Source organism: Equus caballus, chromosome 10, assembly GCF_041296265.1.
Source record: "Equus caballus isolate H_3958 breed thoroughbred chromosome 10, TB-T2T, whole genome shotgun sequence".
In the NCBI taxonomy this organism is placed as follows: Eukaryota; Metazoa; Chordata; class Mammalia; order Perissodactyla; family Equidae; genus Equus; species Equus caballus.
In genome coordinates, this window is record NC_091693.1 from 15,350,109 (window position 1) to 15,368,522 (window position 18,414).

The 18,414-nt window shown below is 44.2% G+C and overlaps 1 protein-coding gene across 2 annotated transcripts; it reads left to right on the forward strand.

The window, feature by feature from the left end:
- Positions 1-237: 237 nt before the first annotated feature.
- On the forward strand, positions 238-17,922 carry LOC138915052 (zinc finger protein 234-like). 2 transcript variants are annotated; one of them, XM_070224591.1, is made up of 6 exons: positions 238-417; positions 977-1,122; positions 1,523-1,603; positions 4,082-4,176; positions 7,358-7,484; positions 13,707-17,922. In XM_070224591.1, the coding sequence occupies exons 1-6, from the start codon at positions 308-310 to the stop codon at positions 15,572-15,574; spliced, it is 2,427 nt and encodes an 808-aa protein (XP_070080692.1). In that variant the 5' UTR covers positions 238-307; the 3' UTR covers positions 15,575-17,922. The 2 variants fall into 2 exon arrangements, with proteins under 2 accessions (XP_070080692.1, XP_070080693.1); XM_070224592.1 differs by lacking the exons at positions 977-1,122; positions 1,523-1,603.
- The last annotated feature ends 492 nt before the right edge of the window (positions 17,923-18,414 follow it).

Below are 18,414 nucleotides of genomic sequence, written 5' to 3' on the forward strand. Positions count from 1 at the left end.
CCCAGTGTGGGAATCCACGTTCCCACCCAGGAAGTGGGGACCGTGGGATTCTTCCCGCTCAGGCATTTTGGGAAGTGTAGTCAAAGAGCTTCCTTTAGCCGCCACACTTCTTCCTGGAGCGTGAGACCATGGCCGCCTTCTCCTTCGGCATTCTGGGAAGCGTAGTCCAGACGCTCTGCGTGGTCCCTTGCACTTCCGCTCAGGAAGGCGGCTCTAGTGAATTCTGGGAAGTGTAGTCCGGAAGCTCCGTGGGCTCGCCGGCGCGTCGCCCCCGGAGTGTGAGGTCGTGGCTGTTTGCGGCAGGGTTATGCGTTGTTTTCGCGTCTCGCGGGCCACTCCGAGTTTCCTGGGTCTGCGCTTGGACCCGCAACGCCCGGCCGTCGAATTAGGGGAGAACGATCCTGGGCGGAAAGCGAGGTGTGGAGGGCGCGGGCGGCGGGGCGCGTTCCTTCGGCGGAGCCTCTGAGTTCGGGGCGGTGCTCGCGTGCCCGGGCGGCTCGGGTGGTGTGTCGCCTGGGTTGAGCGTTTCGGGGGCTCTCGGCTCGCCCCGTCCGCTTCCCTGCGCATTCCGCGCGTGGCTCTCCCCCCTCGCATTGGGGAGTCACTCTCTCTGTGTCTCCCGTTGCTTTTTTTTAAAGTGAGGGTATTAGGACCTTCCTAACAGAGTTGTTTTGGGAATTGGAAGAGGTGATACAAATAGAAGTTTTTAATACAGTTCCTGGCACGTGGTGAATGGTGTTCCCTCCTTGTTGGGATTCATTTCCCGAGGGGCGGTCCGTCCCCGGGTTAGGGTCGCTGATCCAGCTGCGGTGACCCTTGCCCTTTTCTCTGATCCCTGCGGGACGCTGGAAAATCCAGGACCCCGTCTCGCCTCGTTTTTAGGAGGGTGAGCTTGCACGGAGGGAGGCCAGGCCTTAACTTTTGTCGAGGACCGTGACGCAGTCCTGGCCTTTCACAGCATCCTTTCCTTCCCCAGCCTGACTTCTCCCAGAGGACTGCACGGAGGCGGAGGGAGTGACAGCAAAGCTCCGTGTGAGCGGGACTCGGCGTGTTTCTTTTACAGCGATGTTCACATCAGCTGTGAGAGAGATGTGTGGGATGTGAAGTCGAGCGTGGGTCTTGGTAATAATTAGTCCTTAACTGCTACCTTCAAGGGTGAGGGCTTTAAACAAATAAATACATCATGCCACACCGTGGCTCTGTGAAGAAGTATTGATTTTTTTCTTTTCTGTAAATTGAGATTAAGACCCGAGGAGGGCAGGTTATTTGCCCGTTGTCACCCACGTAGTAAGAGCTGATCGGCGGTGGGAGTTAGGCAGTCTGAGTGCAGAGCTGGAGTTCAGCATCTCGGTGTTCCCTCCTTAAGGCGCGGGAGCCAGCTTGCAATGGGCCGGGCGGTTAGGACTTGGCCGGGGGACCCTTAGAAGCAAGGCTCGTGGGCTTGGACTTTTCCGTGAGTTTTTTAAAACGTTGCCAACTATTTTGTTTCTCTTATTACAAATAATATTTCTTATTCTTATAGAAGCATATCATTGCAGAGCATTCAGAAATTACAGAAATATGAGAGAAAATCTTTTTAAAATTCTACCCATTTATCCAAAATGTAAGGATAGCAACTGTTAAGCTTCTCGTGCATTTTTGTTTAGTGGTTGTTTCTGTATATTTGCTTATGAACATTTTACAGAATTTTTATCATGCTTTTCTTAATGGTTTTCCCCTGATGCGTGTTAACTATGGAACTTTCCAAACACTGCTCTCCCTCCTTTCTTTTCTTTTCTTTTTTTCCTTCTTCTCCCCAAAGCTCCCCAGTACATGGTTGTATATTTTAGTTGTAGGTCCTTTTAGTTGTGGCATGTGGGACGCCACCTCAGCGTGTCCTGATGAGCAGTGCTAGGTCGGCGCCCAGGATCCGAGCCGGTGAAACCCTGGGCTCCCGCAGCGGAGCACACGAACTTAACCACTGGACCATGGGCCCGGCCCCCTTATTTTTCTTCTTGTCATTTCTATGACTGTTGCCTGATTTTTAACAACTTTTTATTTTATATAATTTTAGATGTACAGGAGAGTTGCAAAAATAGTATAAAGAATTCTCATATACTCTTTACCCAGATTCACCAATGGTTTATGTTTTGGCTGTCTGCTTTGTGGATTCGTCAGCCGAATAAGACCAGGAATATACTGTGTTCGGTGGCAGCTTATTTTAGCTTTCTGCAGGAAGGAAGCCACGTACCCTGGATAATAAGGAGATGTCTTGCTAGGAGGCATTTTGGAGAGGCTGATTATAGAATTTTAGCATTACATACTTGCTAATGTTAGATGTTATACTAGATAATAATGTTATCTATTAGGTAGTAGATACCTACTAAGTTATTACTAATAGTAGTTAATAGTGTTACCTTTTACATAATGCTAGGTAACACATCATTAGGTAACATACTATTATATAATCCATAATCCTGTATTTATTTTGTTCTGTTTTTCATTTAAAGTCCTTACAATTGGTTTCCCCCGCAGTTCAAAGTGCAATTTTATGCGTTGTCTTAAGTTGTATACTTGTTTATAACCATTTTATGGAATTTTTAGCATACTTGTCTTAATGTTCTTCTCTAATGCAAAATGATTCCACAGCCTTTGTCATTTTTGTTCTTGATTTTTTCTTTTTTGAAAGATTTTATTTTTTTCCTTTTTGTCCCCAAAGCCCTCCAGTACATAGTTGTATATTCTTCGTTGTGGGTCCTTCTAGTTGTGGCATGTGGGATGCTGCCTCAGCGTGGCTTGATGAGCAGTGCCATGTCCGCGCCCAGGATTCGAACCAACGAAACACTGGGCTGCCTGCAGCGGAGCGCGCGAACTTAACCACTCGGCCACGGGGCCAGCCCCTGTTCTTGATGTTTTTGAAAAGTACAGAGGCAAGTTATTTTGGAGAAAATCCTTCATTTGGGGTTTATCTGATACATTCCATGTTTAGTAATTAGTAATAATATTAATAATAGCTTAATACATTAGTATATAATCTGTTATACGTATAAGTAATAACTTAATGTATTAGTAATAAAATTAGGATTAATTTAATAGATATCTAATATCTAATAGATAACATTATTAATTAGCATAATGTTTAATATTAGCAAGTATGTAGTGCTAAAATTCTATAGTCAGCCTCTCCTAAATCCTTCTTAAGCATTGTTGGCAGAGATTCCACAGAAGTGGTGAGGTGTCTTTGTCACGGCAACATAATAGGAGTCCAAGGCTGTCAGTTTGTCCCTCTATTGGTGAACTCAGTTTCATTCATTGGGCTAAGGTGATGTCTGTCAGATTTCTCTGTTGTAAAGTTAGTATTTTTTTTTTAACTAATAAAGTTTTTTATGGGGAGATAGATTTACTAGGGGACATTCTACCGTAAAGACAAGCTTCCTCATCTCTCCCCTTATTCATTCATTCAAATATAAATATTATATCAGCATGGACTCAGAATCCATAAATTAGTTTTGCTAATTTAAATGACACATAGATTAACAAACATTTATTTTTACCATCTTGAGGTATATTGAACATATCACAGAATTCACCTGTTCTAGGTGTACAAATTAGTGATTTTTAGTAACTTCACTGAGTGGTGCAAGTGTTACCTTAATTCGCTTTAGAACATTTTCGTTTCCCTGGTTGGGTTCCTCATGCCCATTTACAGTTAACCCCATTCTCTCCCAGATACCCAGGCAACCACTAACCTACCTTCTGTCTCCGTAGATTTGCCCATTCTGGACAGTTCATATAAATGGAATCTTACCCTCTGTAGTCTTTTGTGACTGGTCTTTTTGCTTTCCACACGTTTACAAGGTTCATCCATGTTGTGGCATAATCAGTACTTCATTCCTTTTAATTGTTGAATAATATTCCATTGTATGGATGTGCCACAGTTTTGTCTGTTCGTTCCTACATAGGTTGACACTTCATCTGTTTCCGGTTCCAGGTTATTATGGGTAATGCTGCCGTGAACATCCGCGTGCGCATTTACCGTAAGCATCCGTGTAGGGGAGCAGCATCCCAGGCCACACTTGCCTGTCTTTTTTCTGCCCTCTAGGCACTCCGCCAGGCGCAGTTCTGCCCTCCTGGGGTCTGCGTAACTCAGGACTCTGCCCGTCCCCAGAAGCAGGAGGAACAATGAGCACATTCACGGTGAGTAGGGCTCGCCTTTCTCTCTGAAAATCCCATCTCACTCCTCAGATTGTCACACGTTCTTCTTGGGACGACTCCAGCAGAGCAACAGGCAGTCGAGGACCTGTTAGGCTCCAGGGTCTTCCTTTGTTCCATATGAGTTTACTTTGCCCTTGATTGTAGTTTTTGTTTTATTTTGTTATTATTTATTTTATGGAGTAGAAAAATTACTAGAAACGAACAATTCTCCCACTTTACTACCTCCCTGCTGACAAATTAGCTGCATTTTTCCCTCATACTCTTTTCCTCACGTGCATAACTGTGTTTGTACTCATGATATGCATCTAATTTTAACTTGTGCTTTTTTTGTGTGTGCATATATAACATTCGCTTTTTATGTTTACGTAACATTCCCATTGAATTGATCTGCCTTGTTATTTTTAACTACTTCCCACTCACGGACATTGAGGTGGTCTAGGAATTTTACTGTTTGAAGCCACACCACAGTGACAGCTTTCCCACATAAAACCTTTTTCCCTAAAATCAATTCTGAAAACAATCTGCTGATATGTTTTCCTCAACAGACCGAGAGCTCAGTAGTGAAAGAGAACGTTTGATATGTGTCAAGCTGGCTGCGCCCTAGGTAGGAAAGCCGAATCCAAGCACAGCGCAGTGGGCACTCGCTGCTGCTGCTCACAAGAACTGTTGGAGGTTTCCACACAGAAAGAGCTAGATTCTTTCTTCCCAAATATTGGAAAGACAGTCTGCCGTTATATAATCATAATTTTAAACCTACTTATTTTTGACATTTTTATTTTCATTTGCTATTATTTTTAAATAATCAGAGAGGGAAGTAGGATCTACCTAAAGAGTCGCAGCTTGTGTGTATTTTATTTATTGGTCTTTTTTGGTTCTTTTATGTATTAACTAATTTGACCGACGTAATAGGTAGCCTTAGTTTAAAACGTCCAGCGGTACTAGACGATTTGCTAGTAACTTGCCTTTCCCTGCTGCATTTACCCCTCAGAGCAGCTGAATGAGGAGTTTTGGGGGTTTTTTTTTTGGTGACGAAGATTGGCCCTGAGCTAACACCTGTTGCCAACCTTCCTCTTTTTGCTTGAAGAAGATTATTACTGTGCTAACATCTGTGCAAGTCTTCCTGCATTTGGTATGTGGGACGCCAACACAGCATGGCTTGATGAGCAGTGTGTAGGGATCTGAACCTGCAAACCGTGGGCCGCCAAAGCGAAGCACACAAACTTAACCACTACGCCTCTGGGCTGGCCCCTGAATGAGGAAATTTTGGTCTCATCTTATCTTAAACACATGAACCATGAGAAACCTGCTCGGGTTCACACAGGAGGCCAAGGGTCAGGAGTGTTGGGCGTTCTGCTCAAGTGAGAGAGAGAGACGGGAAGAAAGACAAAAAGAGTTCATTTTGAAACTGTGCCCTGTGGTGTGGTGTCTGGAGAGCCCTTTTGAGGGATGATTGCCATAGATGGTGATCCTCCTCCCCGACCCGCTTCCCAGGGTGCATCTCTTCTCTTCCTGTCATGGCGCCTCCTCGTGTGCCCTGAGATGCCCAGCGTTCTGGGCGCACAAGACAGCAGGTAGCACAGTCGTTGCATAAAACCTTTACATTTCTCTGTGGCCAAAAACACCTCACACGGTGTCAGCAGAAAGAATAACAAGCTGGGGCAAAAATATTTACCACACAGCAGCCCGCCAAAAAGACAGAATCCATAAGAGGAATCTTATGCACAGGAGAAAGAAAAAAATTCAACGGAGTGTGAATAAGGACATGGACGGGCATGCTAAAGGGAGAAATATAGGTGGTTAATAAACATCAGAAAAGGTAATTGTGTTAATTTTTAATCAAATAAGTGGGAGGACTGAAATATTCTTCCAAATCAGAGTCCCAAAGCCATGGGAAAATTTCTGACCTGCTCTTGGCCATCGTATGGAGAATCGGGGTATGTGCTTCTCTTGAAAGATTGGGGAAGTAGGGAGAAGATTGGAAAGAAAAGCTGCCGCTATATGATCATAATTTCAAGCCTACTTATTTTTGACATTTTAATTTTTACTTGTGGTTATTTTTAAACAATCAGGGAATAAGATCTACATTAAATGATGTCATTTGCACAGTGGATTATAATGAGGAAAATATGTCAAATTACGTGTTTTTTAGATCAGATGAATATAGATCATCAGTTCCCTGGAATAATACGCAGCCGTGAAATGAGATGAAATAGATATTGATAACGATAATGTGAAGAAATAATAATAGCTGATGTTTATTAGGTGCTTATTCTGTGCCGCACACTGTTCCAGATGCTATAGATATTCCCTTGTTTAATCCTTGAAAAAACCCTGTCATGTAAGGACCGTTATACAGAGGAGAGACTCGGGCACATAGGCGAACTTGTCTGAGGTCACACGGCTAGTAAGGGACAGACCCTCGGGAATGGCACTGAGGCAGGTGGGGTCCAGAGCATGGCGCCTAATGCTGCAACTAAGAGATGTGCTGTGTGCCTTGAGGTTACATAGGATGAACGACACAGCTGTCCCACACAGCTTACCCAAAGCTTCTTAGTTTGGCAGACATTAAAGAACGGTGATAGCATCAGGGTTCATGTGTGTGAGGAGAAGGTGGGTGCTATCAGATACATTTCGACTAAATTGCTAATTTTTTTGGTGAGGAAGATTGGCCCTGAGCTAACGTCTGTGTCAGTCTTCCGCTCCTCTGTTTTGTATGTGGGAAGCCACCACAGCATGGTTTGATGAGCGGTATGTAGGTCCATGCCTGGGATCCAATCTTGCGAACCCCAGGCCACTAAAGCAGAGCACGCAAACTTAACCACTACGCCACCAGGCCGGCCCCTCAGCTAAACTGATAAATGCTTCTGACAGCAATTGGCAGTATTCATGGAAAAGTAAAACGGGTGTAGCCCAGGATGCATATTTAGGGTTCTTGGGAGTAGCTTATAGTAGACTCAATGAGGGCCCAAAATAAACATACAAGGACTGATGTCATTGCCTGAGGAACATGAGTGTGTGGTTTTGGCAGGATAGGAGAAAGGCTGAGAAGTCTACAAATTAAGTCTCTCAAAATCTGAAACCACTTCCCACCCATCCTCTCCACCCTCGCAGGGCTGGCCCTTTTCAAGTGGCCATTGATTGTAAGATGTGCTTGGTGTTGCAGGAGCCGGTGACATTCAAGGATGTGGCTGTGACCTTCTCGGAGGAGGAGCTGGGGCTGCTGGACCACGCCCAGAGGCAGCTGTACCGGGACGTGATGCTGGAGAACTTCCAGAACCTGCTGTCTGTGGGTGAGGACAGGCGCCCTCTGTGCTCAGTGTCAGCTCCCTGGATTGTCCGCGGGGTTTCAAGGCTTTGAATGGTCACCTGCGTTTGTGGACCTGACTTTTGTCCCGACAGCTTTTAATGAAATAAAATAAGATAGAAGATATCAGTTTGTTAGGAAGAATGGAACACGTGGCAGCAAAAACTCTGGCCAGTTGTGTGCGTGATGTAAGAACCAGCGGGAGGAGATTTAATGAAAACAGACATTGGTTAGAAATAGGTTTTTGTACTACGTATTTATGCATGTGTGTCTGGGTCTTGAAATATTGGTATTTCTTCAGATAGGTCATGTGTGTACCAATGTTTGAAAAACACTCCTTTTGATTAATGGGTCAGTGAGCAGGAGGAATCCAAATTTCCAGTAAATTGTACTGTTAGTGTGTTTATTTTAAATGTATGACTTTGCATCTTCACGGGGCGTCACCCCTTCAAACATGACATGTTCCGCCCCCATACTGGTCGCCCTGCTCCCACGCTTCCCCTCCTATGGTCTGTTCTCCACGTAGCAGCCAGAGCAATCCTTGGGAAGATAAGTCAGATCGCCATTCCTCTGCTCAAAACCCTTTTTGGCTTCTTATTTTTCTTTTTTTTTTGTTTTGAGGAAGATTAGTCCTGAGCTGACATATGCTGCCAATCCTCCTCTTTTTGCTGAGGAAGACTGGCCCTGAGCTAACACCCGTGCCCATCTTCCTCTACTTTATATGTGGGGCGCCTACCACAGCATGGCTTGCCAAGCGGTGCCATGTCCACACCCGGGATCCGAACTGGTGAACCGGGGCCACCAAGAAGTGGAACGTGCGAACTTAACTGCTGCGCCACTGGGCTGGCCTCTTCCTACTTTTCTTAAAACTTCTTCCAGTGGCTCCTAGATCCTCTGTGGTCTGCTCTGCATCCGCGGCCTCTCTGAACACGTCTCCTGTCCTCCCTCTCGCTCTGTCTCGTCTGCTCACATTGTCCTCCCCACTGTTTCTCACACCCGCAGGGACGCTGTATTGCCTGTTGTTGCCATAACAAATCACCTCAGACTTCATGGCTTAGAACAACACACATTGGAGCCAGCCCAGCAGCCTGGGGTTCGCCGGTTTGGATCCTGGGCATGGACCTACGCACCACTTGTCAAGCCATGCCGTGGCAGGCGTCCCACACATAAAGTAGAGGAAGAGGGCATGGATGTTAGCTCAGGGCCAGTCTTCCTCAGCAAAAAGAGGAGGATTGGCGGCAGATGTTAGCTCAGGGCTAATCTTCCTCAAAAAAAACCAAAAAACACATTGATTCCCTTGCAGTCTGTAGGTCAGGAGTGTGACGTGGTTCTGACTGGGCTAACATCAAGGTGTCGGCCCAGTTGCATTTCTTCTTGGGGGCTCCAATCTTTGTCTTTGCCCTTTCAGCTTCTGGAGATTACCCAGATTTCTTAGCTGGTGGCCCACTTCCTCCGTCTTCACAGCCAGCCGCATCCCTTCTGTCTGCCCCTTCCACGGTCGCCTTTCCCTCTTCTGCTCGTCATCTGCACCCCTCTTCCCCTGCACCCCGCTTCCCCTTCAAAGGACCCTTGTGACTGCATTGAGCCCACCGGATGGTAGAGGTTGGTCTTCCGTTTTAAGGTCAGCTGATAAGCGGCCCTAATTCCGTATGCGACCTTAATTCCCTTTGCCATGTAACCCAACACAGTCTAGGCTCCACAGGTTCATTCCTTGGGGGACCATTATTCTGCCTCCTACAGATGCTTCTGCCTCGGAGCCCTTACTTGCTCTCTCTGCCAGACATACTTTTTCACCTGAAATCCTCCTGCTCCCTCCCCTACTTCATTCAGGTCTCTGCTCAGTTTCACTTTCCCGAGAAAGGCCTTCTTTGCCCACCCTCTGTAGAATACCATCCACTCTTTACTCTCCTCATTCTGCCTTTTATTGTGTCTCTTTTTTTTTTCTTAGATTTTATTTTTCCTTTTTCTCCCCAAAGCCCCCTGGCACATAGTTATATATTTTAGTTGTGGGTGCTTCTAGTTGTGGCATGTGGGACGCCGCCTCAACGAGGCCTGACGAGCAGTGCCATGTCCGCGCCCAGGATCTGAACCAGCAAAACCCTGGGCTGCCGAAGTGGAGCGCGTGAACTTAACCACTTGGCCACGGGGCCGGCCTCTCCTATATTTTTGTTTGGCTTAGTGCCTCTCTCTCGGCACTGGAGTGGGATCCTCAGGAGTGAGGAATTTTGTCTCTTATTGCTTCGTCCCCAGTGCCCAGAATAATGTGCCCTGTGGAGGTGTCTGTAACTATTTGTTGACTTAGTGGATGTGTTAATGGATGGGAGACCTCAGTGTCTCCTTGGTCATGGGGATACCCACAGGTCATGTGCAAGCCAGAGCGAATGAAGGATGCTGCAGACCTTTTTGTCTTCTGATGAATGTCTATCCGGTTATCATCTATTTCAGTTACTTTCTTAGGTGCCCTTGGCATGAGTGTGTGTGTGTGTGTGTGTGTGTGCGCGCGCACGCGCGCACTTGACCTGAATCCCAGGGAAGCTTGTAAGCATTGTGGCTGAGACCACACTGAGGAACATGCCTTCCCTGTGGCTCTTCTGGAGACTTCTCTAGGGGAGCATGTTCATTTCTGGGGAGAAAACTTTTGGAATGAGGATTCTGATATCTAACTCTCAGATAGGATCTCCACACAAGGGAAAAGTTCTGTTTCCTACAGCGTCAGCCAGTACCCAGGTTGACAAGCCGCCTTTCCCTGGAGGGTTTGCCATCTGCAGCCCCTTCACCTCTTTCAAAGGGCCCGTCGATGTCACTGCCCCCAGACTTCCCCTTCCCCGTCCTTGAGGGGGAAGATTTAAGATGAGACTGACATGAGACACGCACCCGAAGTTTGTCTGTATCTCTGTCTCAAAAATCGGTTGTGCTTTTGTTTTCTCCAAATTTAGCCCTTGAGCAAGTGTTAAAGAATCTAGATTTCATACAATTTTTCTCTTGATTTCTATAAAGACTTGGTGTTTCTCAACTAGTGAACATTGTAACCTGCAAAGAATTAGGAAACTTCCCACTCAAGATTGTCTCACCCTCAGAGAGACCTTCTCCCCCTCACACAGCTATTTTTAAGGGCCGGTTTGTAGATATAACCATATTTGGGAGAACCTGGTTCTCCTGAATGCTTATTACAAGCTTTTCAATTCATATCACAGCTTACTAGAGGGCTGGAGTTTTCAATTTGAAAAACTGTCGTGATGGGCTATTTCATCTCCATCCACAGTTTTCCCACAGTCTTGTCAAAGAGTCGGTCCAGAAGCTCCAGGGAACCAGTGCTGGGATGCTCGCCATCTCTGGTTTTCTCATTACTGTTATGCGGGCTGTCCCCCTTTCCCTGGTCCAGCTTCTCAGCTTCCCAGTGAAACGACAGTTTCCTCTCCCTTCCCTGTTTCACATAACTTACTCGGAAAAGAGATTTTCCTTCTAGGACTTGGCTTAAACTCTCTCCAAAAAAGTCAAACTGGGATTCATCTGTTCACTCAGTGTGCATGGGTTGGGTACTCACTACGCTCCAGGTGCAGTTCTGAACAGTGTTAGAAAGCAGGAAAGCGGAAAAGGTGTTTGACGTACTAAGTGTAAAATGCCTCCCTCTTTGATGCTGCATTGTGCTGGGAAAGACAGATGTTAAACAACAAATGAGGGGCCAGCCCAGTAGCCGAGTGGTCAAGTTCTCGCACCCTGCTGCGGCGGCCCAGGGTTGGCCAGTTCGGGTCCCGGGCACGGCCCTACACATGGCTCATCAAGCCACACTGGGGCAGCGTCCCACATAGAACTAGAATGACCAACAACTAGGATATACAACTGTGGACTGGGGTTTTGGGGAGAAAAGAAAAGAAAAAAAAGAGCAAGATTGGCAACAGATGCTCCCTCAGGGCCAGTCTTCCTCACCAAAAAGCATACTTAAAACGAACAAACAAAAGACCAGAAGATTTAGTGTGTCGCATGGGAAAAACCTAAGAACCTAAACAAGGAGTGTGGACGTTGCCGGAGGCAGATTGAGTGGAGACAAGATTTATTATTTTACATTGGGTGGTAAAGAGGCCTTGCTGTGGGCTGACATTGAGCAGGGACTTGAAAAACATGGGGAGCCCCCCATGTGTCTGTCTGGGAAGACTTCCAGGAGAATCTGACTCCCATTCTAGGGCAGGCTTTCAGAGTTTACACCGTGACCTCCTCTTTTCCTTCTCCTAGACTCTGTCTCCATTGTAAAAGATTACTCTCCACTTTTTCACCTTTTCTTCTGGAGATCGGAATTACACTTGGGTTATCATAATGTCTACTGCATCAAAAGAGGAGGCAGCTTTTCATTGACTGTTCCTACAGGGAGGGGAGTGAATTTCTCCTTTGGAAAACTTTTTCAGAAGTGTTTTCTTCTTTTAAAAAAGACTGTTTTTTTAGAGCAGTTTTAGATTCCAGCAAAATTGAGAGGAAGGTACAGAGATAGCCCATAGACCCCCTGCCCCACCTTGCACCCACAGCCTCTCACATTATCAACATCCCCCCAGACTGGTGCCATTTGATTCAATTGATGAACCTGTGTTAACACGTGGGTGTCACCTGGAGTCTGTGGTTCACATTAGGGTTCACTCTTGGTGGTATACATTCTACAGGTTTGAACAAATGGGCAATGCCATGTGTCCCCCATTACAGTATCATACAGAGTATTTTCACTGCCCTAAAAATCCTCTGTGTTCCACCTATTTATTCCTCCCTCTCCCCTAACCCATGGCAACCACTGATCTTTTAGCCATCTCTGTAGTTTTGCCTTTTCCAAAATGTCATATGGTTGAAATCATATAGTATGTAGCCTTTTCAGATTGGCTTTTTTCACTTAGTAACATGCATTTAAGGTTCCTCCATGTCTTTTCATGGCCTGGTAGCTCATTGTTTTTTAGCACCAAGTAATACTCTGTTTTCTGGATGTGCACAGTTTACTTATCTGTTCACCCACTGAAGGACTTCTTGGATGCTTCCAAGTTTTGGCAAGTATGAATAAAGCTGTTATAGACTTCTGTGTGCAGATTTTTGTGTGAACAGAAGTTTTCAGTTCATTTGAGGAAACACCAAACAGTGTGACTGATGGATCACATGGTAAGAGTATGTTCAGTTTCGTAAGAACCACCAAACTGTCTTCCAAAATGGCACTACCATTTTGCGTTCCCACCAGTAGTAAATGAGAGTTCCTCTTGCTCCACATCCTCACCAACATTTGCTGTTGTCAGTGTTCTGGATTTTGGCCATTCTAATAGATGTGTTGTGGTATTTCATTGTTGTTTTAATTTGCATTTCCCTGATGATATATGATGTGGAACATCTTTTTATATGCTTATTTGCCATCTATATATCTTTGATGAGGTGTCTGTTAAGGTCTTTGGCCCATTTTTAAATTGGGTTATTTGTTTTCTTGATGAGTTTTAAGAGAAGAATTTTTTAAACGTTAGTTGAAAACTTTATTGAAAAAGTAATCTCCAAATGTTTAGTTATCTTTATATAAATGTAGAAATTTTGGAATATCCCTAAGGGTAAATCTTTTAGAAAACACATTTCTAAACTTCAATTATATTGTGATCAAAAGTTTGTAATAGTTGCCAACTCATTTAATGTCTGTCCACACAGAAAAATAAGATTAGGTGTACATGTTGTGTGGAATTTCCATTGTGCAGGACCACTTTAAATATATGGATATAAATAGTTCAAGGTATTTGTTATTAGAATATGTAACACGAACCCAAAATAAAAAGTTTCGATCATGTTATTTCTTAAAATTCTAGTTGACTCATGTTTTATTATGTACATGATTTTTGTAGCTGTATTGTTTATTATCTACATAACTTACTATCCAGGATTCTCTACTGACTTTGAAATTGAGTAGACATGTCCATATGTTAACAGTTTGAATCATATTGTCAATTTCTACAATTAAGTCTTTGACTTCTAACTTGTACCTCACATAGGAGCTTAGTGGACTAATGGGTCTCATGCTTAGTGGACAGGAGCCAACTGGACCACCTCTTGGTTTCCATGGGCATGCAAACCAGAAAACGTGGTACACAATGGAAAAGGCAAACTGGCTTCATTTAGGTCCCATGCTCTCTCCTAAATGTGAAATCTTGAAAACACTGAACAAAACCTTCAGTTGTTCACAGCTCTGCATTTTCTGTCCTTACAGGAGGCAAGATCCAAAGTAAGATGGAGACTGTCTCAGAAGCAGGACCACATGAAGAGCTTTCCTGCTGGCAGATTGGGCAACAAATTGCAAGTGACTTAACTGAGTGTCAAGACTCCATGGTAAAGAGTTCTCAGTTCCCCAAACAAGGTTATTCACCTGGCCAGCTTGGGGCAGGACTATGTATGACTCAGACAGGCCAGAAACCTCACCAGTGTAATGAATGTGCAGAAACCTTCAGTGATGTCTCCAACTTTGATCTTCATCAACAGATACACTCAGGAGAGAAGTCTCATACATGTAGTGAGTGTGGAAAAAGCTTCTGCTATAGCTCAGCGCTTCGTATTCATCAGAGAGTTCACATGGGAGAGAAACGCTATAAGTGCGGTGAGTGTGGCAAGGAATTCAGTCAGAGCTCACGTCTGCAAACTCATCAGAAAGTCCACACCATAGAGAAACCATTCAAATGTGAGCAATGTGGGAAAGGCTTCAGTCGCAGACCAACGCTTACTGTTCATTGCAAATTACACTCAGGAGAGAAACCTTATAGTTGTGAGGAGTGTGGGAAGGCCTTCATTCACGCTTCACATCTTCAGGAACATCAGAGAATCCACACTGGGGAGAAACCATTCAAATGCGATATATGTGGTAAGAATTTCCGTCGCAGATCAGCACTTAATAGTCATTGCATGGTCCACACAGGAGAAAAACCGTACAAATGTGAAGACTGTGGGAAGTGTTTCACTTGTAGCTCAAATCTTCATATCCATCAGAGGGTCCACACAGGAGAAAAACCTTATAAATGCGAGGAATGTGGTAAGTGCTTTATTCAGCCTTCACAATTTCAGGCCCATCGGAGAATCCACACCGGAGAGAAACCATATGTATGTAAAGTGTGTGATAAGGGCTTCATTTACAGTTCAAGTTTTCAAGCCCATCAGGGAGTCCACACAGGAGAGAAACCGTACAAATGTGAGGAGTGTGGGAAAAGCTTCAGGATGAAAATCCATTATCAAGTTCATCTGGTGGTCCACACAGGAGAGAAGCCCTATAAATGTGAGGTATGTGGGAAGGGCTTCCGTCAGAGTTCGTATCTTAAAATCCATCTGAAGGCCCACAGTGTAGAGAAACCTTATAAGTGTGAGGAGTGTGGACAGGGCTTCAATCAGAGTTCCCGACTTCAGATTCACCAGCTGATCCACACTGGAGAGAAGCCCTACAAATGTGAAGAGTGTGGGAAAGGGTTCAGCCGGAGAGCAGATCTTAAAATTCATTGCCGAATCCACACAGGAGAGAAACCATATAATTGTGAGGAGTGTGGGAAGGTGTTCAGTCAGGCCTCACATCTTCTGACCCATCAGAGAGTCCACAGTGGAGAGAAACCATTCAAGTGTGAAGAGTGTGGGAAGAGCTTCAGTCGGAGTTCCCACCTTCAAGCTCATCAGAAAGTCCACACTGGAGAAAAGCCGTACAAATGTGAGGAGTGTGGGAAGGGCTTCAAGTGGATCTTGAACCTTGACATGCATCAGAGGGTGCACACAGGGGAGAAGCCATATAAGTGTGGGGAGTGTGGGAAGCACTTCAGCCAGGCCTCAAGTCTTCAGCTGCACCAGAGTGTCCACACTGGGGAGAAACCGTACAAGTGTGACGTGTGTGGGAAAGTCTTCAGTCGGTCTTCACAACTGCAGTATCATAGGCGAGTTCACACAGGGGAGAAACCGTACAAGTGTGAAATGTGTGGTAAGAGCTTCAGTTGGAGATCAAATCTCGTAAGTCATCACAAAACTCATGCTGAGGATACATTTTATGGAAGTGACAAGAGTGGTAAGAACATTAAAGAATTGTCAGAGGAAAGAAGTTCTACAAAATGATATGTTTTAAAAAGTGTGCAGCCTGAATTCTTACAATCATGAAGTCTCATAGGGGAGAAAAGATTTGTTCTGGTGTAGTTGGTGTTTAAGCAGTAAATGAGCATGTCTCAGTTTTCACCAGACCACATGGGAAATCCCTAGTAAGTGGTGCCATTAAGGTTTCATTTGGAACTTTGGCATTTGTCACAGGTCACTTAGGAGATAGTACTTAGGAAGGAAAAGAGTTTGGTCTGGCTTTAATAAGTGTGTAATGATGAGTGTGCCAGAATTGACGTCTGCTAGAATGTAAGCTCCATGAGGGCAGGACTTTGCTGCTGAATCTACACACCCTCAACGTTGACCAGCACTTGTTGGTGTGCTCTGCTCGTTTGTTCAATAAACCAAAAGGACAAAGGTACAGTATATGTAAATTGTATCCAGAGGAGGAAGTTTGCAAAATAAAATTAATTCAGGGAAATGAACATTTGTTGAAATGCAGAAAACCACTCGATATTATGGTGTGCAATATTAATGTGGTATTACCCTATTTCACTTGGCTCCTGTCCTCCCCACAGCCTATCTTCTCAAGTTGGGTTCTTATTATTTGGGGCCCTGTCCAGTCTCCCTAGGGTTGTGTACAGTATCAGTTGAGCTATCTTAAGATTTTTATGACAGTACAGACTGAAAAGAATTTATTAACTTTACAACAACAGATGCCTTGCACATTACGCATTTGACTTTTTGTTTATCACTGTTAAGGCTGAGTTTACTGTAACACTTTGAAAGTGTCACTAGTAGGTACCAATGCCAAAAATTTTCTTAGTGGACTTTGAATTTATTATTGATTTCTAATTCTCTGCATTTCCATCCTGACTTTTGAAATGTTTGCCTCCTAATTACTTTTAGCATTTCTTTTAACAAAACTTCTCCAGTAGGGGCTATGCCGTATTCTTCCCCCACGCTCATAAAACAAATACTCAAAAAACTTGTGGGAATTTGATAATTTTGTCAAATGTATTATTGAGGCAACTCTGACATTTATATGCTTTTCCCTATTGGGAGCAGTAAAGCATGGATTTGGGGAAGGAGTATATATCAGAATATGGGTTGTACATGTCTTTGATGTGGAAATCGTATAATTGCAAGTTGCAATTATTAGATTAAAATACCAAAAAGATGAGGACCACATTGCTGTTGTCACTGAATCTTTTTAAGTGGACGTAAGTGTATATCTGTGGGAATTTGAGTTTTGATATATTCCTATATTAACCTGAAGCCGTTAAAATTATGGCAGATATCTGTGATGACAGGAGAAATACATAATACAGACTTTGAGAGATCATAGGTAGTAGTCTCCATAGTGTAATCAAACATAATTCTGGGGCCGGCCCAGTGGTGCAGCAGTTAAGTATACACGTTCCGCTTCTCGGTAGCCCAGGGTTTGCTGGTTTGGATCCCGGGTGCGGACATGGCACCACTTGGCAAAAGCAGTTCTGTGGTAGGCGTCCCACATATAAAGTAGAGGAAGATGGGCATGGATGTTAGCTCAGGGCCAGTCTTCCTCAGCAAAAAGAGGATTGGCAGCAGATGTTTATCAGGGCTAGTCTTCCTCAAAAAACAAACAAACAAATCTTTGTGTGTGTGTGTGTATGTGTGCACTTGTGTGTATGTGTACACTCATAACATGTAAAGGGATGCTCTTCCGTAGTGATTTTCCTTGGCAAGAAGTATTTCTTGGTATTTTTCCATTTTATAATTTCATAAGTTATGTTCAGTTTGTCATTGGACATTGAATATTACCAAAGCAGTAAATTATTACAATAGAATTTGAAAAAGTACTAAATAATTATCCCTTGCAGGTAAGACCTCATGAATGAGTGTTCTATATGGTGACATGACATATAAGCTCCAGATGAAGGAATGAACTCTGGAAGCCAATTTCACAAACAAAAAGTTCTCTGGTGGTTTTGCATACCCACATAAACCGATGAGTTTGGACGGTTGTATCTTTGTAATTTATGCATGCTGTGCTTTGAGTATAAATCCACAACACGTGGAGGGCAAATCCTGGAGCTGGGAACAAAAGGGGTCTCCATACGTTGTGGAGGTATCAAAAAAGGTTGAAAAGGCATGCATGAGGAAAGAACAGCGTAATAGCAGTGCACCCTCTGGATGTGGAACCAGTAGGATAAAGAGCAGGTTTGGATGCCATTCCACATCAGACATGATGGTGATATTTTCGGTGTCGTTCATTAAAGGACTTTACCCAGCAAATTATATCTAATTGGGAAGACAGGGTTCCACAACTGATTGTCTGGGCCGTATCTTCACAGGGTGCTAAGTACTTATTAAAGTGCATGCTGTCTCAATTTGTGTGGTGTATTGTTCCCTGAAACTACCTCTACATGCTGTCCTTTGCTAGGAGTACTCACAAGACACTAGTCATATGACTGATCTGTTAACAGTGAAAGGATAGCAAGTAAAATGAGCAAAGAGGAAATGAACCTAGGATGAGGTCTGGAGGAGATGAGGTGTAAGCTTCCAAGAGCCCTCCTCCTATGGAATCACGATGTATGAAACTCCTTCGGCATTGAACTGTAATAACACATGTGAAAAGTCTACCAGAAAGGCCTGTTGCAGCCGCAGTGCTCTAAGTTTTTATTGGAGGCTCATCATGTAGGCACTCTCTGCCTAGTGTGTACTAAAATTAGAAACTCTCAGAAGGAAAATAGGTATTGAGCGTAAGCCACATTGTACACATAGCTTAGGCACCATGAGCTGCTCTTACCAGGGAATGCTAGGAATCCTGCAACCCAAGTACGCAGATGCCAATCAAGAGCCAGCCTTGCAAGCAGGCCTTT